Source organism: Urocampus carinirostris, chromosome 14 (genome assembly GCF_059441175.1).
Source record: "Urocampus carinirostris isolate Australia breed hairy pipefish chromosome 14, RoL_Ucar_1.0, whole genome shotgun sequence".
In the NCBI taxonomy this organism is placed as follows: Eukaryota; Metazoa; Chordata; class Actinopteri; order Syngnathiformes; family Syngnathidae; genus Urocampus; species Urocampus carinirostris.
Genome location: NC_142362.1, coordinates 40,069,926 through 40,097,063, shown reverse-complemented (window position 1 = coordinate 40,097,063; position 27,138 = coordinate 40,069,926). Strand labels below are relative to the sequence as shown.

The following is a 27,138-nucleotide window of genomic DNA, read 5'->3' as shown; positions in this document are numbered from 1 at the left end:
GGTGGACTCGCTATCTACGTGAACACAAGGTGGTGTAATCCTGGGCACAAAGATTTCCATCTGCTGCAGGGATGTTGAACATTTGGCCTAGCGTGTGACGTCATCCTCTCCGCTGTTGCTAAACTACAACACAGCACCCTGAGGCCATCCTGTTGATCTGTTAATAAACAACAAAAGGATACTGCTGGAAGTGTGAATTGAAAGTATTTATATCGATGTGTACTCACATTTTGTATGTTTTAGAATTTCTGAATCCCTGGTTACTGCCTCAAACTGCAATTATCATATTCAAGACTTTTTCAAGTTTTTAAGACCCCACGGGAACCCTGTTAACAGCAACCCTATATACAGTAAATAAACAAAAACAACAAAAACAACCGCCCAAAAATAAAAAATAAAATAAAAATAGCTCTGCTGTCGATTGTCCTTTAAAAGTGATGGATCAAAAAGGGATTACAACATACACAGAGACCCACACACACAAAACTGACAAAGCGAAAAGGTGCTACCGATATATGGAGGCTTTGTCCACATCCATGGGCGTCTGTGGATCTGTGGGTGTCGGGTTGGGCGCCTCTGCTAACATTCCTTCAAACTTGTCGTCCGAATCGCTCTCCACCTTGGCCACACCTGGTATCTGGTAAAATAAGTAAAGCAAAACCATTTATATCACAACAGGAACCCAGCAACAGAGCTTTACACAGACAGAAAATGTGATGGAAAAGATTTGAGCTAGTGTCGTGATCACATCATGTAAAGGGCCTAGGGGAGCTAGAGGGCAAAGTAACAATCACAGCCTTACTTCCCCAGAAACACCACCAGGTTTGAGGGGCTTGCGAATGAATGTTCACAGTGACACAATCCAACTACTTCTTTCTAAATATTTTAGTTATGGCATGAAAAAAAGACACCATCAGTTCAGCTATTATTTTAAAGCATTATTTGAATTTACAACATGGGCAAAATTTTAAAATGAATAGCATTTTTGGGTGACAGATTGGACATCGACTAAATTTCCACGTTTGTGCACTATCTATGAAGTTACAATGTTGGCTGTGGTTCTAAATTAATTGAGGAACTCACGGAGATCAAGTGTAGTAGCCATGATCTTTGATTTTTGCAATCCGGAGATGGAATAAGAGCTTGCTCTGTCCACTCCACGCATCGGCCCGGTATTGCAGTACCTCCGGGAACTGTGCATTCGCAATGATCGCAGCAAGGCTTTAGGGCTAGGACCTTAGCTTGGCCTTTTGGCTGAGAGTAAGTGTCCCGGCTCCTAGGTTTTGTAGCGTATTATGAACTGACCGATAACCGATAATGGATAATGAATAACGAAGATAGAACAATTACCCCTAAAAACCCCAAAACTCCATCCTGTTAAAATTTACCTCTACAATAAACCATCACTGATGACCTCAATTGCATGCAATGGATCCTATTAAGGGAGCTAGCGGCAAATTTCGCTAAATAAAAGGTATAGATGTGAACTTGCAGCTTAATTTAATCTAATGGGAGGTCTTCTACTGGAGTCAAATAGTAAAAAGAATTAGAACGTTGTGATTATACAGCATAACAGAATACAGATGAACTGTAAATAAAGTATTAATACAGGCCTGTCACACTTACGCCTGTGGTCATGAAGTGCTTTGAGAGGTTGGTGTCCCAGCACATCAAGGACTCCCTGCCACCCACACTGGACCCCCACCAGTTTGCCTACAGGGCAAACCGCTCCACGGACGAAGCCATAAACAGCACTTCACACCGCGCTGAGACACCTGGACCACCGGGGGAGCTATGTCAGAATGCTCTTTCTGGAATTCAGCTCAGCCTTCAATACCATTATCCCGGAGATCTCGGAGGAAAAACTCTCTCACCTAGGACTCTCTTCCTCCATCTGCCACTGTATAATGGACTTCCTTTCAAACCGCCTGCAGTCCGTGAAACTCTGCAACCACGTCCCTCCCATCCTAACACTGAGCACTGGCTACCCCCAAGGATGTGTAATGAGCCCCCTGCTTTTCACCCTCTACACCTCCGACTGCTCATCGAACCACCTCACAAACACAATTGTTAAGTACGCCGACGATACTACCTTGGTCGGCCTCATCTCTGAAGGGGACGAGGTGGCGTACAGGGATGAGGTGGAGTCACTGACAACGTGGTGTTTGAAAAACCACCTCATCCTGAACACCAAAAAAACAAAATAACTCATACTGGACTTCAGGAGGGAAGGCAGGGACTCAGCCCCACTCATTATAAAAGGAGACTGTGTAGAGAGTCCACTCTTGCAAATTCAACAAACACCAGAGTGGTGGTAGTGAAGGCCCAGCAGTGACTCAATTTCCTAAGAGTGCTCAGGAAAAAATCATCTGAAACAGCAGCTGCTTGTGTCCTTTTACAAAGCCACAGTGGAGAGCATTCTAACATATTGCATTACGGTGTGGCGTGCTGGGTGCACGGCAGCAGACAGGAAAACACTTCAGAGGGTCATCAACACAGCCCAGAGAATCGTTGGTTGCTCTCTACCCAGTCTGGAGGACATTGCCTGCTCTCGCTACCTCAGCAGAGCAGAAAACATCATCAAGGACTTTTCCCACCACCTCTTTGACCTGCTGCCTTCCGGCAGACGCTACAGGTCACACAAAACAAAAACAAACAGACTCAGAGACAGTTTCTTCCCCAGAGCCATTACCACTCTTAACACACACCGCACAAAAAACAAACTCTTGCAAACACACTACCTCATACAGATGTAAAATTGTTTTCATGCCTATGCTCACTTTGCACAATGTTGACTATTTTTGCACACATATTGCACTAATACGATCCCAAAACTGTATGTAACATCCTACATGCCCACATTTCTTGAGTAAATATTGTGTAAATTATAACCTTTATCTTCTTTGTTCCTTTACATTGTGTAAATTATAACCATATCTTATTTTTCTTTTATCCTCACTGTTGAATGTGAAACTGGAGTGCCACATCCAATTTCGTTGTCAACCCATTTTGTAACAATGAAGATAGAGGTATATTCTATTCTATTCAGCAGCACCTTGATGTACGTATACAACACAGAATCATCTTGGAAAAAAAATTACATATATCTATACTGTCTTTCCTTTTTGTGTATATATTTTGTATTTATTTTATTAGTTTTGAACTTTCTTTGTAAACACTGTACAGCAACATTAAAAGAACATTTCATTGGCATTTTATGTTAATGACAATAAAAACAATCATGAAGTACCGTAAAATTTCGGGCATTAGAGCGCACCTGATTATAAGCCACGCCCAGCAAATTTTTAAAGCAAAAAACATTTTGTACCTACATAAGCCACACCTGACTATAAGCCGCATGTTCCCACAATAAAACATGAGATATTTACAAAGAAACACAGTACGTAGAGTTGTAATAATATACAGTACCTTAACCCCTTAATGTTCCGACGGCGGGCCGCCAAACTTTTGATAAATACGTGTATGTACGATGTCACCAATTACTGAAATATGTCATGCCACATATTGAAAAGCTTTAACTCTTGGGATTCAAGATATGATGGCTATTTCAAAATATACTCATCAGAGAGACATCACGATCCGTCTGAAACAAGATACCTGAAATCTATAAAGCCAGCTTAACTCACCATTACCTCCCCTGGCCGTCTTCAACTTCTTTGTATGTCCGCGAAAACATCAAGGACAATCCATAGAATCTAACCTTGTAAATATTTACTCCAAGGAACACGATAATGCAAACAGATGAATAGAAATCCACACAAAACATTTCTGCTTCGTTGGACAATGCTTCTTGTAATCCGTTCGTTTCGACACATTATTTCCGTTGACAAATAAACAGACCAGTCAAATTATTCCCACTATGGTATTTAGCCTTCCCATTTCGATTGACGCCTTTTTCATGATGAGGGTCATTTCATGCTAGTTTTATCCATGCACAAAGTGCAAAGATACACTAAACTTGCGTCTTCCACGACACAGATTCCACGTGTCTCATTTGCACCTTTACTGCTCGGGCGCCCCTGGCAGACGTTAGAAAAAAATGCATAGACTTAGCCACATCATTGCATAGGGTTGAAAGCTTGGGAAAAAAGTTGTGGCTTATAGTCTCAATTTGACGGTAATTAATCACGGTTCACGGTCACGGATCCCTTATCCACCAGGGCCGTCGGGACACCAATTTCTGTGGTGCGTCTTGGGCATGTACAGCCTGGCGAGGCCCATAAAATACAATTTCTGAGGTCCAGTTCAACCCACTAAGCCCCAAAACAAAGTAAATTCAGTGCGATAAAAATAGTCAATTAATTGATATAGTTGAACCTGGATGAAAATAAAAAAGGCTAGCATTTCATATAAATGTTTGGGTTTTAGCTCATATTTCACAAAAAGAATAGTGTTGAAAAATAAAAAATTTCAATGGAAGTAAATATAAAGGTTTTGTCCCATGATCAGATTGATTGGTTGACTTTTAGTAATGGATTTTTTCAAACAATGACTTATCAGTAAAACAATGGGAATGTCAAAATTATTTTTCTCCATTATTGCACAGTCCTTTTCTAACCATAAAGTGTCATCAAAGGAAACATTAGGTTGTATAAAATATTTTCCCTGGCAAGTGTTTTCTCACGTCAAATAGTCAAGCGTTTAAAAAACAGCGTATGTCACCAAAATGTTCAAGACCAAAACATGTGCCATATATACTATATATACTATCTTTATGGCCTAAACATTGACCTCATTATTATTTAAACAAAATGGTGTCATAAATTAAAGTGTCATAAATGGTTCTGTAAGGTAAAAATGCAATATTAGTGTTGCCCACTCACCTGTGGGTTTCCTCTAGAGTATTTGTCAATGGACACAGAATGGGCTTCCATTACGTTTAATGCAGATGCTGCAAACACCCACGCATTATAGAATGTGTCAATTTGTAGTCAACCTAAACAGAACACAATTAACATTTAAGTCAAACATTTGACATGGGTTACATGACAAAGCAAGGCTTGTAAGGCTTCAGAAGACCAAAAAACATTTTCTCTCTCTGATACAAGTCACTGGGCTTCCCCTGGAGCAAAGCCTGCAAGTTCAACGTGGTCAACAGTGGCCAAGCACTGGCTGAAAGTGTAACATGGGTCTTCCATACTATTGGCTCACTAAACTTGAGAGTGGCCTGAACTTTTAATACAGTCTATAATTTTATACCGCTTTCCCATTTATGTGTTAAAACAATTCTGCATATGAATGCTTCTATTATTGCAAGCAGTCAAATAAAGTTTTTTTCAGTCCATCGATCAGTTTTCTTATGATATTTTTACTGACTTGACAAAATGTCCACTTTTTTGTCATAAGCGCTAGTCACATATTCTTATTGGGGATTCATTAGAGATGCAATAACAAACAAATAAAATCAACGGCTAATTGATCAACAAGTAATCGACAACCAAATTAATTGCTACTTTTTTTTAAAAAAGTTTTGAATGAGAAATTCTCATTTTCAGTATATTAGCTGCTCACCAGTAAATATCTGCATATTTCCATTGTATTGCATGATAGAAGCCCAATTATGTAAAATATTCTGCAGTCATGACTGAAACTTTCCTCTTTTCACCTCCCTTTTAACCTTAGTATAAATCAATGTTGGTCAGACCATTAATGGTTTTTAATTAAAGATTTGAAAATACTTGTCTGTTGTTCAGAGTGAGTATCGGTACTAATCCAGGATGAATTTTTAGGCGCAGCCGGGGTATACAATACATGGGACCCGATTTAGTAGATTTAGCATTGCAACTCTCCTATTTGCAGATGTAGTGCCACAGTGTGAAGCGGATGGAATGAAGTGTACCACCTTCAAATCTGAGATAATAGTTCTCAGCCAGAAGGTGTGGCATGCCCTCGTTGGGTGAGGGATGAGATCCTAGCCCAAGTTGAAGTAGTTAAATTATCACTGGGTCATCTTCTCGAGTGAGAACAGGATGGAGTGGGAGAATCAACAGGCAGATCCATGCAGAATCTGCTGTCATTCAGACTCTGTCGTGCTGGAGAAGCTAAGCCAAAAGGCAAAAAACCTGATTTACCAGTTGATCTATGTTCCTACTCTCAACTAAGATCACAAACAGTAGGTCATGACCAAAAGAAACAAGATCCCCGATAGAAACTGTTGAAAATAGTTTCCTCCACAGGAAGGTTGGGAGCAACCTTAGCGATAGTATGAGAAGATTAATCATTCGGGAGTTTTTTTAAGCCACCGTTTCTCCACGTTTAAAGGAGCCAGTTGGAAGTGGCTCTGGCATCTGGAAGCCTCCTTTCAGAGATGTTCCAGCATGTCCCACCAGCAGGAGGCCCCAGGGATGACCAAGGATGTGCTTGTGAGACTGTTTCTAGGCTGGCCTGGTAAGGCCGCAGGAAACCATTAGTTAAGTTGGATGAAGGCTACTGTCCCCTGCAAACTGGAATGCAAAACAATATAAACTCAGAATTTTGTTGAGTAATAAACCAAGCAAATGTTTGTTTGTTAGTATTTGATAAATACTACTTTCTTACTTAAAAAAATAGAAAAAAAAAACAAGTGCAATAAGCACCGTGAACAGTACATTACAAATGACAAGATAAATGTAGGCCTTTAAATCATTGGCTCCCCAATCCTGGATCGTGACCTGCTACCAGGCCGCACAGAATGAAATAAGTTCCATTACTATTAGCTTATTATTGTTTTGTTCACACCCCTACGGTCACACCGAATAACAAGCTGGTGTGATGGGGTGCGTTTGATTTAAAGTCACAGTGGCTCGAACCAAATATCTCTGTGTAAAGTCAATAAGCATGGACCTTTTTAACCGCAGTCCACCATCTCAGGTTGTGATGATTGTGCTAGACACATCTTCAATAGATAAGAAAACAGACTAGTGGTCATAAAAACCTTTGATATGGGAGCAAGGATAAATTGTTGAGAACACAATGAGTAGCACAAGGAGACCACAAAACACCAACAGTTTTCTCAAAGCTTATTTGGCAAGTTTGAATTTGTGTTTACTGCAACGCTGCTCGACGTGACACCTTTTGCCAACCTTAAAATAGCAACCGGATTATTCCAGGTAGTTGGCGCACCCAAATATTGAACATGTATAAATTAAGGATTTACGCTTGTAATAAATATGCTTATTATTATTTATGTTTTATGTTTATTATGTGACTATTGGGCCGGGCAAATTGGTTCAGATATTAAACCGGTCCGTAGCACAGAAAGGGTTGGAAAGCACTACTTTAAATAACATGTTCTCAAAAAAATAACTTTAAAAATATGTTCACTTGATAGGTTTATGGAAGATATATTTAATCAAGTGAAAATCAATTTTACATCAAATTAACTTTTTTTTCTTTCAAAGCCAATACTAGTTTTGAAGGTAGGTTTTGACCCATTGGCAGTAATTTACGTTTAGTTTGAAAAATAATGTGTCAACATGATTACATAGTTTGTAGCATTTCAACCAATCAATTAACAAAGTAATAAAATAAGGTTCCTAAGTCTTAGCCCCAATACAGACCTCAGGCGCAATTCGTTTTTGGATGAGTGTGTGGCCCTAAATTTGACTTGCAGCACACTTTCCATTACATGAATGCCTTACAAAATAACTGTTTGGTATAAATACAAATTTAATGGTTTAACATGAATGACAAAGATTAATTAATTGATCACGTCAAAAACTTTTTTTCAGGTAACATACCAGTTAACCTCAGCCAATAGCACCCGTATTAATTATTGCAATGCCCCTTATTAAGCGATAATAAACCTTACAAAGATTATGCAGAACCCACTTACTCACAACAAGACAAACTATGTAGAAAAAAACAAGTATAATTTGTGTAAAACAACTTTATTTTAGTAACTAAATAAACAACACAAGCAATACAGGTTTTTTTTTCTTAGATCTTTACCAATTGCAGTACATTTAGTGTTGCTTAACATACGTAGCAGTATATTAAAAAAAATCAAATAAAATATGGGGAAAACGTATAAGTTGACAAGTATGGCTGAACGATAATGCAAATATATAATTTCATTAGGTCAAGTCATGTTTATTTGTATAGCCCTTAATCACAAGAAGTCTCAAAGGGCAGTACAGACTATTATTGCACAATCCCCTGATCTAAAATATACATGAGGGCAAGAGAAAAAATGAAAACCTCAGCATGAGGAAATGTCTTTGCATTGCAAAGCTGCTCTAAAATAAACTTAGAAGTATTGACAAGTTCTTGAGTTTTTAAATTGAGGGCATAAAAAAGCTGTGATCCATAATGTAATGTTTTACCGTTATTTAAACATTTTAAGTGATTATTTGCTTTGGGTTTAAATGCTATTTGTAAAAATAAATCAACGCAAATTCAGTAAAACATAAGAATAGGTTGATTTATAAATAAAAGCCTGTCTCAGAGCGGAATTGTAGTCTTTGACACACTTGAAATGAACAATTTGGCCATCCGTTTTTGTTGCACTAATACAGCATTACCCTGTACTAACCATAACATTGAAAACAATTTTAGCCGATGTTGATCTACGTCTATAGTTCTCTAGTTTTGTTGCGCGTGTGAACGACAAACACACGTGTTACATGCGTTATGTCTAAATGACTAAAATGTGCAGAATCCACTAATATTTTGCTACATATCTTGTTGCATTGTTGTCTGTGAGAAGAATGTCATGTTTATTTGTATAGCCCTTCTCAGAAAAGGTAAAATACTTATACCGGTCAACCTGTCCGTTTTTGCCGTACAAAGTACGTTTATTGTGCATTTTAGGACGTGTACGACGTACAAGAAAATCTGTACGGAAAAACGCAAATTTGTCAATTATGGGTACCATCCAGTATACACCGACTATCACGAAACGGCAAATCAATCAAGTCAAACCAGTTTGCCGCAGTAAAAATGTATCTCGGTATTGTTTTTTTTCGTTGCAAACGAAGCGAGTGCTTTGATGCTACTGTGCGCATACGTCTGCCACCTCGGATTTCATGTCGTAGTTGTGTAGTGAAAGGAAGTCAGTCTCTTTTTAGAGGACTGGCTTTTTTCGGCTCTCACTTGCTTTAATGCATTATATTACGAATTATTATGATGTTGTATAAAGAGTATAAAAGAATAGTATATTACCAACAATAATTTCATGCAGAAAATGAATTAATAATTTGAATAAGAAATTGTATTATTCTACTTAATTATATTTGCAAGTATTTTTTCCTTTTACAATGAACGTCCAAGCTACTTAATTTTTGATTTTTTTTTTAATAATAAAACCTCATTCATGTCGATGCAACTCAGTATCTCACAACAAAATGTGTCATATATATTGTAACATTATATAGAATGTTACAATATATATAATATAACAAAACACATGTACAATATTACATGTTAAACCACATAAATAAACACGTTTGAAAAAAAATATGGTGTTAAGGTTTTTTTTTTTTTTGTATTTTGTAAGGGAAAATACGACAGTTTGTAAGGGCATGGAGCCGTGGGGGTTGACAGATATGAATACTGTATATAAAATGATTGAACAAAGTGGTCATTGTTAAATGGGTTAACAAATTATTAGTACAATAAATGCAAGATACGATATGTTACATGTGATTGATTAAAGAAGACGCTCCTTCAATCAATCACATAAGTCTCTTTTAAGCCTCTGGTTTCAACCTGTCATCTCTTTTTTTTCCGAGAGATTTGTACATTCTGTGTTGTGATGTTTGTTGCAACATGACTGGGAAGAAAAGAAAAACCAAGTAAAATACAAATCACAAAGCTTTCCTCGCTCGATACCAAAGCTTCACTACTGGGCCGGGTGTTAGCTAGCATTAGCAATTCGACTAACTGTTGTGGCATTTTTACTTGCTGCGCTGCTAACGCAATAAAATATAAACATCTATGCTTATTGTGTCAAGAATTAATTCATAAACACTAGCCCGCTGCGATAATTTAAACTATGTTTAAAAACAAAGGACAGTTGCAGAGGCATACACTGTATCCATATCGTGTGCCGAAACGGATGGTTAAAGAACACATTAACCATCAGTCCAATATGTCTCTGGTTAACCAATTACAAATATTGTTGGCTCATATTTAACAAACCAGTGTTGTTTTATGTGTTTTCAGACACTTGTCTTTCGCAGAGCATAGCCACTGTTATCACTCATCTTTACGTGAGCAATACAGCTGTCGGGCCTGACCATTTGCCGTGTGATTTTCCACAACCCTCGATTCAACGGCGACATTTTCTTTTCACCCCCCTTCACTCGTTATGCCTACAGATTTGGTTTACAACGAGGCTATTTCCCCCTTATCAAGTATTTCCTGCTCAACCGTAATGCGCGTTTCTATCCCAGGGCCGTTTTAGCGTAGAGTGCAGATTTTTTGATTGATAGGGACGGAAAAGAGGGATTTTGAGTGACAGCTTACCTGAGTGCCAATCTTCGTCACACTGACAAGCGGCTGCTGCAATCCGGACCCGCAGTTGTCGCGGTGCGTCATCGCGTATGGGCACGCAGGGACGTTTGGAGCATAAATATGCATAAGGTGGGCGGTCATTGACGTTGTGCGGTACAATGACTGTTTTTCGGCTGGTGTCGGTTGAATCTGACCAATGCATGTCTCATATTTCATTACCGTACAAAAATCTTGTTTTAATTTTACATACTCATGTTGTGTTAAAGAAGTCAACAATCTTTAAAAAAAATAAAGAATTGATTAGTTATGTGTTTTATATTTGACATAATTGTTTGCTTGTGTTTAACATAATACTGTATAGCTGTCTTCTGTGGCGTTTTAGGCTCAGAGTTGTAATTCACTTAAAGGTGACATAACACGCAAAATTCAATTATAACATTTTAATTAAAGATACTTTGCTAGAGGCTTTTTATTTTAAAAGGCCGTTTTTATCACGTTTGCTTCAAAGCATTAAGGTTTTAATAGAATGTTTGTTTTATAGGGACAGTGTGTAATATTTAGTTCTTCTAGTGGTACGAAAAACTTTCATTCAGTAAAAAAACAAAACAATGATTTTAATACTAGGTAAAATACATGAACTGTCATACAGTAGAACGTTAATTTTCATAAAAAAATAAACAAAATCAGAGGTAGTGAAATTTGTATTTCTTTTTCATAGTTGAATTACTACTTAACTTGCGGCCATGTCTGTCTGCTATGTTGGTGCTTGTTGTGGCATTGGTTTTCATTTCCATTAGACAACAGTGATATCTACTGTTCAAATATTACGCACACACCGCAAGTGACAATTGCAGAGCGAAAGGGGAGCGATGAGAGGGAGCGAGTGCAGTACTAGAAATGAATGGACTGCACCATTTCAAGTCAATGGAGTATTTACAATGCTTGCATGTTCACATTTTTTTGTTTTGTTTTTTATATATTTATGGTAGGATTTTTTTCATTATATTTCAGCCTATCCTGTCCTTTAAGAAAAAAGGCGTTTTAAAAATGCCATCATTTTTTAGGGTGCTTGGGTTAAAATTGAGGGTGCTTGGGTTAAAATTGAGGGTGCTTGAGCACCCCCCAAATTGGGCATCTTCATAGTTAGCTTCAAGTTGAAAGGAGGACTCACGATTTTATAGTGTATTCCAGCAAGCAAAAATGTCATGAGTGGGCTGATGACTACAAACAAATATCCTCAGGCTAACAACCAGACAACCATAAATATCATATTGTATTCTTCCACATTAGAACAGCCAAGGTGCAACGACAATTGACCATCTTAAAAGTGTTTAGTCCAGGAGTCGTGAACCTAAAACTCGCGAGCCGGATGAGGCCCTTTTTATGACTACATATGGCTCAGAGATAAAATAAATCTTACTACTTGTTGACATGATTCCAGCAAATACATAGCCAGAACAATCTTGATTAACCAACGGGCTTGGTCCATTACAAATATGGGACAGTCCTAATTAGTTTACAGTCAAGGTGTCACATCAAAAGAACCTCTTTTGGCTGTACATTGCTTAGGAATCATTTAAACGGAAGTTCATTAAACAATGCATGTTTACTGTTGAGACACTTTATGATAATAAAAAAAACACAGAGCAAACTGTAAACACCCCAAAACTCCAGCAAAACACCCAGAGCAATTTGTTAGGGTGAGCGGTATGGGTGGAGCTATTCACACAGCACGCACACTTGTCCAGTGCCGTTTGCACCAAAGGTAAATACGATTATATTCTCATTTAACATATTTTCTGTCATTTTTACAGAAGAACCTTGTTTTGTAACCAATATTTAGGACAAAATGGATGATCAAAATAAGCCCCAAGACTCTTAAGTAACTGAGGGCAAGATACAAATTTTAAATAATATATTAAGTTGATCTGCGACACAGGCTCTGGCATTGTAATTATTTTATGCATTTTATCAATTCATCTAACGCCACACAGTGAAATAAATGTGCCGGAGGGTAAGCTTTTGTCTGGAGGTCATGTTTAACGGTTTTGTGAAATTTGGTCTTAAAATATATGGTGTAGATGTCTCAAAAAAAACTGAAATATTTTTGCTTTTATGGCTCTTTGGGTCAAGAAGCCTCCTGAGCCCTGTTTTAGTACTTTCATTTTTGGATTACTTGTATGGGTACACGCATTAGACTGATCCAATCACATGTGAACATTTTGGAGAGATCGTCGTTGGGCGTCGCCCCAAAAATATACGCAGAGAGGAGATATGGCAAAAAAGAAACGCTCTTTATTGCATTCGGGATACGTTCAAAGTTCCAGGCGTTCAACATTGGCCTTTATAGTCCTCAAATAAAGTTGAGATATCTCAGGAAAGTCGCCCGCCCCAGCTCCCTCAGGATATCAGCTTGTGACCCCCTGCAACAACGTCATCCCACGCCCTTCGCCAGATGCCTACATACTTATCATTATTTATTATCCACATTTCACAACAAACATTACTGCACACATGCACTTTATCCATCTGCGGTTTATTTGTTGGGTGCTGCAAAGAACAGTGGACCTGTAGTATTGTGTATTGGTTGATTTCTTCTGGACACTCCCATTTATTTTTCTGTCCCTCTTTTACAATTATTCACTTGTATCCATAATAATAAGTGAAAGTCCATGCTCCGAGCAAAAAGCACCAAGCAGTTGGCAAGCACAACTTGTAAGCACAAGTCCCGCACAATGATGCCCTCTTTCGGAACCACAAGGAAAAAAAACCTGGTACAGTATTTTGTCTCGATTGTTGGGGTTAATATCAAACATGAATGCGTAAACGGCATCTATTTACACAATGCAGTCCCTCCTGCTTTTCCCCTTACGATCAGATTACTTACTTACTTACTTACTTATTGCTCCAGCGAAGGTCGGGGGGTCCCGTCCCTGTGCGTTGAGCCGACCAGATGAACCAGGTTTTTCCAATGCTGGCGGTCTTGTGCCAGCTGTTCTGCATCCTCTACGGCAACTCCGTGTTGTTGGAGGTCGCCCGCAACGACGTCGAGCCATCGAGTGCGGGGTTTCCCTCGTGGTCGTCTCCAGCCTGCGGCCTTTGGGTCAAACTGGAGAATGGCTCGTGTCGGATGGTCTGGTGGTAGACGAAGGACATGGCCAAACCAGCGGGTGCGGCGTTGTGCGACCAAGGAAGATGCTTGGGGCTGGCACGTGCGGGCTCTGAGCTCTTTATTAGAGACTCGCTGGGGCCACCTGATGTTCTCGATGGTTCTGAGAGCTCTGCTATCAAAACCATCGATTCTTGTGGCCAGGGTGTCGTTCAGGGGCCATGTTTCTGAGCCATAAAGCAGGATAGGGAGTACGGCGAGGTTGTAAATGCGGAGCTTCGTCTTGCGTGCGATGGTCTGGTGCCGCCAGAGTGGTTTCCAGAGAGACTGCAGAGCAGATGCTATTACGATCAGATTGCTTGCAAAAAACATGCACCTTTACACAAGGGTACTGTGATTTTCAGAAGATGAAGCCCGGTTGGTTACTCTATATAATTTAAAATGTGTTTTGTTGCCCCCCCAAAAAATATATATATGTTCCTCATATAATATATATATATATATATATATATATATATATATATATATATATATATATATATATATATATACATATATCAACCCTGCGGCTTATTCAGTGATGCGGCCAATTTATATAATTTTTCTAACAGCCGCCAGCAGCGCTCGAGTTCAAGGCACATGACGCAGCTTACAAGCTAAACGCAATCGAGCAGTCCGATAAAGAAGGAAACAGCTACTGCACGCAAACTTTACCTTGCGAGCGTGTTGCTAGCGTGTTTTTGAATAAGGGAGCGTGGGATGATGTCTATATGACAAAGTCTCTTTCCCATACTAAAGGAGGACAACGTTGATGACGTCAGTTATAGGGGGGAAGATGAGAACGATTTACTGGGGTTTTTAAGGGTTATTGATCTATCTTCGTTATTCATTATCCATTATCCGTTATCGGTCAGTTCATTATATGCTACAAAGCCTAGGAGCCGGGACACTTACTCTCAGCCAAAAGGCTAAGCTAAGGTCCTAGCCCTAAAGCCTTGTTGCGATCATTGCGAATGCACCGTTCCCGGAGGTACTGCAATACCGGGCCGATGCGTGGAGTGGACAGAGCAAGCTCTTATTCCATCTCCGGAATGCAAAAATCAAAAGGCCAAGCTAAGGACCGATTTACTTTTTTTTTTTTTTTTTTTTGGTTTGAACAAATTTATTGACACTAAAAACAGAAAACAATCATGACAATCTCAACAGCAATTAAGCACATTCACAATATTATATTCCAATATTACGTTTATAACAGCAAACACAAAGTGAGGTTTGAACAAACCTTCTCGAAAATCAAACATATTCACAATTTCATTATATAACATCTTTGTTAGTGTCAATAGATCCGTCCAGGCCAAAGTCGATTGTCCTCGGTCTGAACAAATCCACTGACACCAACAGCAGCAAAACACAGCCATCAAGCATATTCACAATTTTTTTATATTTGACAATATTACGTGACGATATGACGTTTTAACATTTTTTCCCGACATTTCCAACATCAATTAAACAATTTCAGAGTTATTTTCTTTTAACAGTAGTTAACCAGCGTGTAAAAGGCAATACTATTGTGCAAGGGCATAGCTCTGCCATCCCACCCTCCCAAGCAGCATTCTTCCAGTCCTCTGTGTGGGTCCTTTCCCTTCTGCGTGGGTCCTCTCCCTTCTGGGTTCCACAACCCAGGCCGTTGCTGCCGGGACTCCCACAGCGTAGCTCCGGCTCCCCCCTCCGGGTGGGTACAGACGAGTCTTCTTTATGGCTGCGTCCTAGGCCCGCCGCTCGCAGATTGTATGGTATCTGCAGCCATTTGGAGCACAGCCACGGGGGGGATCTGCCTGCACCTCCATACCAGCAGGTTTCTGGAGGTCCAGATGGCGTCCTTGATGGCGGCGAGAGTGAGCCAGTCCCTGGCAAAGTCGTTCCGATGCCTCCTCGACCGACTCACCCCGTAAAGCACGTACTGTGCATCAGGGACCTCTCCTGCTGGCAAGTCCGGGAACTTTCCTAGTTGTTCGGCCATTGTCCACAAGACCTTGGCAGCGCTGCACTCACAAAAAAGGTGCCTCACCGACTCCTGGGCGCCACAGCCAGGTCGAGGGCACGTCGAAGTCGCTGACATTCCTCGGTGGTGCATTACAGCTCTGACTGGGAGAACTTCATGAGCCACCATCCATGACAAGTCTCGTAGTCTGTTTGGGAGGGCAGGATGATTGACGTTGCTCCAAACCGTTGTGGAATCGCCAAACGCAAGCCCCCGCACAGGGCTTACTGTAGCTCGCTCTTGCACAATAGCAATAAGGGCCCTGTGGTTTTGTAAAGTGTGACATTCTTGTGTTTCCAAATCAAACTTCTTCAAAAAAGCCCGAATAAAGAGATGTGTTGGTGGCAAGTTAAACGAAACTGGAATCAAACGATTGTCTGGTACAAGCTTTAGCTTCCGCAAATATGAGCCCATCCAAAAACGGGTCATTGCTTGACTTTTCGGGTTGTTGGGTGGGCCCACAGCGTTTTGGAAGTGGAGAGAGACATATTTGCTTCCCAGGAAAAGCTGGAGGTCAGGCACTCCTTTCCCCCCTTTTTCCTTTTTCTTTTTCATTGTATCTCTTTTTATCCTTTCCCACTTTGAGCCCCAGACAAAGCGAAAGATGGCTCGGTCCAGTTGTAACAGCACGTTTCTTTTAGGCATAAAAATTAAACTGATTGACAAAAGCATTGGGAGGATGATCGCTTTGATGATTAGGACCTTCCCCTCTATTGTCAGTTTTCTTAGTGACCAAAAAACAAGTTTTTGCTTAACTTTCCTTGTCACGTCATCCCAGTTGGTCTCGCCTCCTCCATCCGCATTGAATTTTATCCCTAGGATTTTCTGGTCTGTCTTTAACACCGTCAGCGGGAGTCCTGCCTTTTCTGTCTCTTTCCACATTCCATAAAACTTCACTTGTGATTTTTCTCTATTTAGCCTTGACGCAGACGCCCTCCCAAACAGGTCAGTCAAGTCAAGGGCTCTTTCAACAGATGCGCGGTCAGTACACAAAATATTAAAATCATCCATGTACAAAACACACTTGGTAATTTGTCCCCCACTTCCTGGGATATTGATGCCTTCGACAAATCTATCTTTTCTTAACATTTGTGCCAAAGGTTCAATGCAAAGAACATAGAGAAGGGGAGACATAGGGCAACCTTGACGTACACCGCAGTTGATCTCGATTGCTTCCGATAAATTCCCGTTAATCATGAATTTGCTGTAGAGGTCTCGGTATAGCAGTCCTACCCAATTGATGTATTTTTGGGGAAAACCACATTTTTGCAATACCCTGAAGAGGTATTGGTGCGAGACTCGATCAAAGGCTTTTTCAAAGTCTAGGTTTAGGACCGCTAGTCGCATGTTTCTGTCTCTTGCATAACAAATGGTGTCACGGATCAGCATGAGACTGTCGCTGATCTTCCTTCCCACAATGGCACAGGTTTGGTCTGGATCAACCAAGTCTCCCAAGACAACAGACATTCGTGTTGCTAGAAGCTTGCTGAAAATTTTACAGTCCACGTTTAAAAGCGTTATGGGTCGCCAGTTTTTTAAGTCAATTCTGTGGTTTCTACATGTACGGTATGTTTTTTTTAACAGACCCATTAACTGTGTTGCGAGCGTGTTGTTAGTAGCGTTTTGCTACCCTTCACAGGCACGGTTTGGGATGAAAGCTTTCAAAACTCTCTCGGTGTACCGTCTTTCTTTGTAAATATGTGTAACCATGTATAATATGTACTTGCAACTGTATATTTTTGTAATGTGTTTATTTGTATTTATTTTGGACACTTATTCTGATAAGTCTTGCACTGACCAATTAAAAAGAAGGGGCGTAACAGACGCGGGGGATGACGGGAAGTGGGGACCGGTGAAGGCGAGTGTTTGTGGACACGGCAGACAATAATGGATATATACTTTTCCCACCCTTACCTTTGGAAATACACTTTTTTTCCTTGGATTACTTTTAACGGGACCCGGACTCTGCAGGTCTGCATCAAATCTTAACTACCGGTATCAAGATCAAAGCGGTGCTGCCACGAGCGGCTGCCTTTTCCAGCAGCTGCCCTATCGTCTGCACCCACCCGGGGGGGGAACCAGAGCTACACTGTGGGAGTCCCGGCAGCAACGGCCTGGGTTGTGGAACCCAGAAGGGAGAGGACCAACACAGAAGGGAGAGGACCCACACAGAGGACTGGAAGGATGCTGCTTGGGAGGGTGGGATGGCAGAGCTATGCCCTTGCACAATAGTATTGCTCTTTACACGCTGGTTAACTACTGTTAAAAGAAAATAACTCTGAAATTGTTTAATTGATGTTGAAAATGTCAGAAAAAATGTTAAAACGTCATATCGTCACGTCATATTGTCAGATATAAAAAATTGTGAATAGGCTTGATGGCTGTTGAGATTGTCATGTTTATTTTGCTGCTGTTGGTGTCGGTGGATTTGTTCAGACCGAGGACAATCGACTTTGGCCTAGACGGATCTATTGACACTAACAAAGATGTTGTATAATGAAATTGTGAATATGCTTGATTGCTAATAAGATTTTCGAGAAGGGTTGTTCAAACATCACATTGTGTTTGCTGTTAAAAACGTCATATTGGAATATAATATTGTGAATGTGCTTAATTGCGGTTGAGATTGTCATGATTGTTTTCTGTTATTAGTGTCAATAAATTTGTTCAAACCAAAAAATTGTTTTATTGTCTGCTCCTATCTTCGGTGTTTTTTCTTCCCGTTTTGACAACTACACTATGGATTACTTCTATCCTATGGACATGGGTTTTAACGCACAAGAAATGCGTGTATTCAAGGAATTTCAACTCCTTGCCCTGAAGAATTCTCGTGCCGGCGTGATGAAGGGGCCTATGGAGGAAGAGCCGGAGCTAGCGAAGCGGCTAGCGGCGTTATAAGTCTTCGGTACCATCCATAATCATGGTAAATACGAACTCACGACCAAATAAGATCATCGAGTGCTGGTGGAAAACATCGAAGCGCACAGGGAGCGCAGTCGCTGTGTTTTGTGGAAACGTGGCTCACGTTTAGCATTCCGGACGCTAACGTGTAGCCACCCGGAGCTACCTAGAGCAATCCGGCTTCAACGCCGCTAAACAGAGACACGAAAGCCGGGGGGAATCGGAGAGGAGGCGGACTTGCTAACACGAGGTGGTGTATCCCTGGATTTTCACAAAGAAAAGTTTTCCATCTGCCGCAGGGATGTCGAATTTTTGGACTGGCGTGACGTCATCCACTTCGCTACAAGCACCCCTAGGGCATCATGTTCATCTGTTAATAAACAACGGGGTAGACTGCTGGAAGTGTGAATTTCCCTACGGGGATGAATAAAGTATCTATCTATCTATCATTTTCCGTTCATTTTGCCGGCTGTAGTTTTTGAACTGTGTACTTTATGTTCAGTTATTGCAGTACCTCCGGAAACAATGAATTTGTGATACTTACCTGGCAGGGGAGATACTATGATCAAGAAGGTGGTTGTGTACTATCTATGAATTACTCTATTTCTATAGTTTTTGACTAATTTTTGCAATCGGGAGATGGAGTAAGAGCTTGCTCTATCCACTCCACGCATCAGCCCGGTATTGAAGTACCTCCGGGAATGATGCATTCGCACTGATCGCTGCTTGGCCCTGTGGCTAGGACCTTGACTCAGCCTCTTGGCTGGGAACAAGTGTCTCGGCCCCTTGGCTTTGTAGTGTATTATGATTTGACCGATAACCGATAATTGATAAAGAATATAGAACAATAAACCTCTACAAATCCCCCTCAGTTAAAATCGCGGGACTCAAAGTAGGGTTTGGGTTACTTTTGTGATTGTGTTACATGTTTTAATGTGGGCAGATGCGGCTTATATACAGGTGCGGCTTGTGTAAGTACAAAAGCGGTTATCCTCTTAAAATGTGCTGGGTGCGGCTTATAATCAGGTGCAGTTCAGGACACCCTGAACTGGTTGCCAGCCAATTGCAGGGCACACAAGGACGGACAACTCGCTCGCTCATTTACACCTAGGGACAATTTAGACCAGCCAATCCACCTGAAATGCATGTCTTTGGAATGTGGGAGGAAACCGGAGTGCCCGGAGGAAACCCACTCAAGCACGGGGAGAACATACTAACTCCGCACAGGAAGTCCGGTAGCTAGATTTGAACCCACACAGGAGGTTCCCAAGACCTTAGAACTGTGTGTGTGTATTATACAGTGCATCCGGAAAGTATTCACAGCGCTTCACTTTTTCCATATTTTGTTATGTTACAGCCTCATTCCAAATTGTATTAATTTAATCTCTTATCTCAAAATTCTACACAAAATACTCCATTATGACAATGTGAAAAAGGTTTTTTTTTTTAAACTTTTTTTTGAATTTATTAAAAATAGAAAACTAAGAAATCACATTTACATAAGTATTCACAGCCTTTGCTTAATACCTTGTTGATCCACCTTTGGCAGCAAATACAGCCTCAAGTCTTTTTGAATATGATCCCACAAGTTTAGCACACCCATCTTTAGGCAGTTTTGCCCATTCTTCTTTGCAATAAGTCTCAAGCTCAATCAGGTTGGATGGGAGACGTTTGTGCACAGCCATTTTCAGATCTCTCCAGAGATGTTCGATCGGATTCAAGTCTGGACTCTAGCTGGGCCACTCCAGGACATTCACGGAGTGGTTCTGAAGCCAATCTTTTGAGATCTTGGCTGTGTACTTTGGGTCGTTGTCCTACTGAAAAATGAACCTTCGCCCCAGCCTGAGGTCAAGAGCGCTATAGAGCAGGTTTTCATCCAGGATATCTCTATATATTGCTGCATTCATTTTTCCTTCTATCCTGACTAGTCTGCCAGTTCCTGCTGCTGAAAAACATCCCCACAGCATGATGCTGCCACCACCATGTTTCACTGTAGGGATGGTATTGGCCTGGTGATGAGCGGTGCCTGGTTTCCTCCAAACATGGCGCCTGGCATTCACACCAAAGAGTTCAATCTTTGTCTCATCAGACCAGAGAATTTTGTTTCTCATGGTCTGAGAGTCATTCAGGTGCTTTTTGGCAAATTCCAGACGGGCTTCCATGTTCCTTTTACTAAGGAGTGGCTTTCGTCTGGCCACTCTACCATACAGGCCTGATTGGTGGATTGCTGCAGAGATGGTTGTCCTTCTGGAAGGCTCTCCTCTCTCCACAGAGGAACACTGGAGCACTGACAGAGTGACCATCGGGTTCTTGGTCACCTCTCTGACTAAGGCCCTTCTTCCCCGATCGCTCAGTTTAGAAGGCCGGCCCGCTCTAGGTAGAGTCCTGGTGGTTCCAAATGTCTTCCATTTACGAATAATGGAGGCCACTGTGCTCAATGGGACCTTCAAAGCAGCAGAGATTTTTCTGTATCCTTCCCCAGATTTGTGCCTCAAGACAATGCTGTCTCGCAGGTCTACAGACAGTTCTTTTGACCTAATGCTTGGTGTTTGTGCTCTGACATGCACACTCAACTGTGGGACCTTATATAGACAGGTGTGTGCCTTTCCAAATCATGTCCAATCAACTGAATTTACTGCAGGTGGACTCCAATTAAGCTGTAGAAAGATCTCAAGGATGATCAGTGGAAAAAAGATGCACCTGAGCTCAATTTTGAGCTTCATGGCAAAGGCTGTGAATACTTATGTAAATGTGATTTCTTAGTTTTCTATTTTTAATACATTAAAAAAAAGTAAAAAAAAAAAAAAAAACTTTCACATTGTCATAATGGAGTTTTTTGTGTAGAGTTTTGAGATAAGAGATTAAATTAATACAATTTGGAATGAGGCTGTAACATAACAAAATGTGGAAAAAGTGAAGCGCTGTGAATACTTTCCGGATGCACTGTATATATATATATATATATATATATATATATATATATATATATATATATATATATATCACTGACATCCGTAATAGAGGGCAGCAGCAATTGAAAAATGAACCTGTAACTGTATTGTTTAAATGTTTTTATATGGCATCCACACTTGAAGATATGTGGTTAGCTGGATGAAAAGCCATCCCTATCAGTGTGGATGAGTCTCCCATAGGTTTCTTTCCTCACGTGGTTATCCTATGCTCTGCCATAATTATTTGTTTTGTTATTTTATTTTAACCAGGTTGTTGGGAGGGGTAAATTTGATTTTATGTTCGTATTGTGCACTGAATGTTATATAAAGCACTTTGAGTTGCAATTCGTTGTCTGAAAAGTACCATACAAATACATTTTCATTTACTTGTATGCACTGGAGGGATAGCTTTTAATTTTCCTCACCATCTTCTCAGGTAAAATCTAGTTAAAAACGCAAGTTTATTTTTATTCAAACAAAAATCTTGTCTCTTATGTGTATAACATATCATGAGACATTTTTTTCTTCAAATATGTCTGCAGTGAAAGGAAATCCGTCAGAAATGTGCATATTAACCTTTAAAAGAATCTTAATAAACTTGTTATGTTTGAGAACCAGTAGGCACTAACTAGCTACCCCAAATCAGCAGGCTTCTGCCTGTTATTACTATTCCGATGACTAAACCACAATAACAACAGGCAATTTTATTTAAAGTAACTAGAACTGAGAACATGTTAATGATTTAAGATACAAATGTATTTTGAAGCAGCTGTTGAATTTGGTATCAAACTTTCCTAATATAGGTAACATGTTTTTATTTATCAAACTAAATATCTCAAACCCAAACATTTCCTATGTGACTATCGTCTCATTAACATTTCTCTCTGTACAGCCCAAACAGGCAGACATGGAAAAACAGCAAATAGTAATTTTGTTCTTTACAATAAATGTTTTTGTAATAAATGAAGTGTATAAACTACCCGCACAGTGTCTGAAACTCATGATAAAAAAATTACTGGACACCAGGGGAAACAACTCTGAAAAGTTGCCTGCTCCATTTTTCACAACTTGAAACACAATAAGACGACTAATCACCCAAAAAAATATTGTTGCAAAGTATTAAGGATTGATAATCAGAATATATTCTGATTATCAATCCTTAATGTATAAGAGAAGAAGAAGAATATAATTTACTTTTATTGTCATTATTTGTAACCATGCACACAGAACGAAATGTCGATACACCTGACCCGTACAGTTAAACTGTAGCGAGCAGATGCAGCCAAACAGGGTGCCGCCATTTTAGACCCAACTGTTGTGTTGGGAGTCATTAGGTGACCAAACCCCCCAATTCCAACCGTTAATGCCGAGCGCCAAGCAGATAGGCAATGAGTACCAATGTTGTAAGTCTTAGGTGTGACTCGGCCGAGGCTTGAACCAGCGACCTCCCAGTCTCGAAACGGGCGCCCTGCCATCCAGGCTACCGAGCTGGTTACTCAGCAGTGTTGTAACAGAACAACACTTTAAAATTAAGTTTATTATAAATCTACTAATAACATTCATTGCATGTATATGACATCGCTGTTTTCCATCTGCCATCAGTATGTACCTGTATTTACTTATCTTCATTCATGCGATGTTTGCGTTCCGTGGTCTGCTACAAGCCACCTGAGCTCCTCTTTCCACAATGCTTTTAATGTATGTTTACGTTTTGTAGCGTCATGAATTTTGTTATCTTCTTTTGAATATTTCTTCTGGGGCTGAGATTTTGGCTTGATTCCTAACCACTTATCCATTTTTCTTGTGTTCTCTGTGTGTCTACTTTGGAAAATGCTGTGCAAATGCCCGACCCTATAACGCTCGGGAAAGACCGGATGCACTAAGTTATTCGATGCAGGCCTATGACCTTCTGCCGAGTATGGAAATTGCCAAACCAACCGAAATTTCCAAACCGAACGAAGATTTCGAAATCGGAATAACGTGTTTGATTTGAAAAAAAAAAAAAAATTCCCCTTGATAAAGTTGTCGGCCACCCGGGCGGAGATGTTTTGTAAGTTGTACGCTCGACGCAAAAGATGCTCGCCCCGGGCGTCCGGGCAGACATTTTTTCAGACACTGGTATACACCTTTAAAATTTGTGTTCTAGGCTTTTCATTTATAATCAATGACCAATCAATTATTTCTCTGTACAGTATTATCTGACTAAAATAAGAGTAATTTAACCAATCAAATATGTAATGTCAAGCAAGTAAGTACTGCCAGACCATTGGTCACAGACTAAGCAAACTGTCTGTAAATTGTCATGAAAAGAGCACAGTTCATCAATTCCCTCGTCATTTTGCAGACTGTTTTTGACTCTTACTGTATTACGACAAAGTTTGTTCCATTATAAGTGAATATGGAAAACACTTTTGATTCCAAATATTGGACGATTAGTGTTAAAGGAACAGTTGGCAACCCTAATTGTGTGTATGTACTCATATTTATCTTTTTCTTTAATAGTTTCTGTATTTTTTAGAAGCATTGTAGGGATCAATAGTCATTATAAGGACATTTTAGTAGTCCTAATGTGTCTTTGTCTAGACCAGGGATCACCAACCGTTTTGAAGTTACGAGGTACATTTTGTTATGGCCAGTTTGACAAGCATTTCTTAAATAAAATGTTAATACTTTGTTGTTACTATATTATTACGTTATTACCAAGTTGCAATTATTAGAGGTGAAAATAGGCTCTGTCAACTACTAAACATAATGCCAGTTAGGAATCAAATTTTACTAGAAAATCACAACGACACACGAAATATTTTTAGAACCATTCCTCAGGCTATGTCATGTCCTGCACGGTCGTCATGGCACCCAGCTGGCCCCGCCCCTTGAAACCAGCTGAGACTCATTGAATTGATTGCCTGTGGAGTACTTAAGCGCTCCTTTTGGGACTGCCTGTTGCCAGACCATTGATTAACCTTGAGGAAAACCTGTTCATACCTGTTTGTTCTGAGTAATGGCCAGTTTGTTATTTTTAATCCCTTTAACCTGTTTTGTTTTGTCCTTGGTCCGTTTGTGCGTTGGACAACTTTTATTTCTCAATTAAAGTGAAAGATCGGCTACGCAAGTGAGTTCCGACTTCCTGCTTTCTCGGTCCGTTTCCTGACAGGCTACTCAGGAGGTCTTAGGGGGTTAAAGACCTCTTATGGTCTAAACCCTGATCTTTAGCAATAAGACTTGGTTTTCGTTTCCGGTGAGAGTTGATGCAGATGATGTGGTGCTGTTGGCTTCCTCAGGCCGTGATCTTCAGCTCTCACTGGAGTGATTCACAGCAGAGTGTAAAGTGGTCGGAATGGGGATCAGCACCTCTAATTCCGAGATCATGGTACTCAGCCGGAAAAGGGTGGCATGCTCCCTGTGGGTTGGGGAGGAGATCTTGCCCCAATGGAGGAGTTTAAATATCTTGGAGTCTTGTTCATGAGTGAGAGTATGAAATTAAAGATCGACAGACAGGTCGGTGCAGCGTCTGCAGTCATTCAGACCCTGTAGCAGTCCGTCGTGGTGAAGAGGGAGCTGAGCCGAAAGGCAAAGCTCTCGATCTACCGGTCGATCTACGTTCCTACCCTCACCTATGGTCATGAACATGAACTTTGGGTTATGACCGAAAGAACACGATCCCGGATACAAGTGGCCGAAATAAGTTTCCTCCGCAGGGTGTCTGCGTTTTCCCTTAGAGATAAGGTGAGAAGCTCAGTCATCCGGGAGGGACTCTGTGTAGAGCCACTGCTCCTCCGCATTGAGAGGAGTCAGTTGAGGTGGCTCGGGCATCTGATAAGGATGCCTCCTGGACGTCTCCCTCGGGAGGTGTTCCAGGCATGTCCCACCGGCAGGAGGCCCCGGGGGCAACCCAGGAGACTGGCCGGAGAGACTATGGCTGCGTCCCATTCTTCGCACTTTCACTCGCTATGTGCCCTAGTCACTCGGTTTGCGCGTTCACGTGAAAATGGGGTGTGTCCCGATACTCTCAAGACCGAGGCAGAAGTGCCCTCAAACCAAGTCGTAACCACTTCAAGACCGAGGGGGCTCTCGACCTCACTTGGCAGCGAAGTGACTACCCAGAAGGCTTTGCGAATTCTCAATATCAACAAACATGCCCGAAAAGGAACCACACAAATGTAAGTAGTTTTCCACAACCACGCATGTATTTGCAATAAAATGTATTGAGATATCTTAGTTAGACGTAAATGCAATAGAAAATCGTATTTTCGCGTTAAAACACGAACATTGCAAAATCGCTACTTTACGAAGTGCACTAATCTACCAAGGGAGCTGGCAAAAAAAAAACCTTCACGCTACAAACTGTAAAGTAGGATAACTGTGCAGAAAATCACGGTTCAGCCCATCCCTGTTTTTATCTTAAACGAGTCGTGCTTTTCATGTACATGGCCAGTCGCTAAAGGAGCATAGTCAGAATACCGTTCTGGACATAAGCGCTTGTTTACTGCACACAATTTCGGGTGTCGTGTTTTATTTACAATATGATTCTTTCATGTGAGATCAGAATGCATTAGTTTTCATCATGCATTACGAGTAATGTCTCCGAATTTCACGTGGAAATACAGTTGAAACAAACTACTATCACGTAGTTCACTGTCTTCTCTGTAAACACATATTAAGTGAACGAATTACCTTCTCAAAATGTTGTCCAATTGTTTTTGTACAATACATCAGCATTAAGTAATTCTTGTTTTTTCCACCCAACCTAAAGGCCATTGTAGAACGTCCCGTGGAAGAGCTGGTCACCATCACAGCTACCACGCCATCCACACCACCGGGCACGTCGTTGGCACCTTCTAATCCGGCGCCAAACCCCAAATCACCCAGAAAAAAAAGGAAGCACGATACACTCCTTGACTTTTTGAAAGTGGAGTCTGCCGGAGTGAGGAAAAGTCTCGAAGAAACTGTGGCCAAAACTGAGCGGTTCCCGTCCTTTTTGGGAAGCTCGTGGACAAATTTCCAGAACAGTGACATCTCTGCAATGTTTCCCTTTGTTTTATAAAAGGAAAATATTTTTTTTTATTAAGAACTCAATGAAGTTCCAGTTTGTGTTTTCCAGCTTCATGGAAGTATTGGTATATTTTTGTTAAAATTTGTGACACATTATTTATTTACTATTATGTATTTTGGCCCAATGTGAGTTTGTTTTTCTGAAAGTAAAGTATTATTTAAGCTGGAGTGATTTGTAGTTTTCTGTCCAACAGTCACATAGTTCACACGCAGTATCTCACATCATTATGAAATAAACCACCAAGGTGTTACTCAAAATGAAGATGTTAATTGAATAGTAATGCAGAAAAGCACATAATGCAAATGTGGGTCTGACTTAAAGAGCCTAAAATATGGCTTTTGGGCAATTTATTCCACCCTGAAGACCCGTGACACCACACGGTAGGACAGAGCGTGGGCCAGCCAGTACACGTAGATCAGGACCTCCAGCCATGGCCCTGTTCCCTCTTTAGCAGCTCCTGCAGGGCCCACATAACCTTCTTGCTCAACCTTAAGTCCTGAATGAGTTCTGACTCCACATCCAACCATAAGCACAGGATGGGAACATTCCTGTCCAACCTGTCCATGCTTATGGGACAGCCACTCTGGAACACAATAGAAAACAAACATTTTAGACATAAATGTGGGCA

The 27,138-nt window shown here is 40.7% G+C and overlaps 1 protein-coding gene, 1 long non-coding RNA gene and 3 pseudogenes across 5 annotated transcripts in view; 3 read left to right on the top strand and 2 right to left on the bottom strand.

The window, feature by feature from the left end:
* Positions 1 to 10,601, bottom strand: part of pknox1.1 (pbx/knotted 1 homeobox 1.1) — a 72,324-nt gene extending 61,723 nt beyond the window's left edge. For 2 of the 4 annotated variants that reach the window (XM_088352398.1, XM_088352401.1), the window contains exons 1-2: positions 10,468 to 10,539; positions 510 to 637 (exon numbers count right to left, since the gene is read on the bottom strand). In XM_088352398.1, the coding sequence (XP_088208524.1) occupies positions 510 to 637; positions 10,468 to 10,539 (200 nt within the window). Of the gene's footprint in view, positions 1 to 509; positions 638 to 4,844; positions 4,958 to 5,863; positions 5,910 to 10,467 lie in introns of those variants that run through there. The other 2 variants (XM_088352399.1, XM_088352400.1) reach the window with 2 other exon arrangements.
* Positions 1,055 to 1,206, top strand: LOC148353423 (U2 spliceosomal RNA; annotated as a pseudogene).
* Positions 10,602 to 14,572: 3,971 nt separating the features above from the next.
* On the bottom strand, positions 14,573 to 14,753 carry LOC148353421 (U2 spliceosomal RNA; annotated as a pseudogene).
* Positions 14,754 to 19,100: 4,347 nt separating this feature from the next.
* On the top strand, positions 19,101 to 19,221 carry LOC148353420 (U2 spliceosomal RNA; annotated as a pseudogene).
* Positions 19,222 to 25,376: 6,155 nt separating this feature from the next.
* On the top strand, positions 25,377 to 26,677 carry LOC148353419 (uncharacterized). The gene is made up of 2 exons (XR_015852689.1): positions 25,377 to 25,617; positions 26,211 to 26,677. It is a non-coding gene; the product is annotated as an uncharacterized LOC148353419 (long non-coding RNA).
* Positions 26,678 to 27,138: the final 461 nt, after the last annotated feature.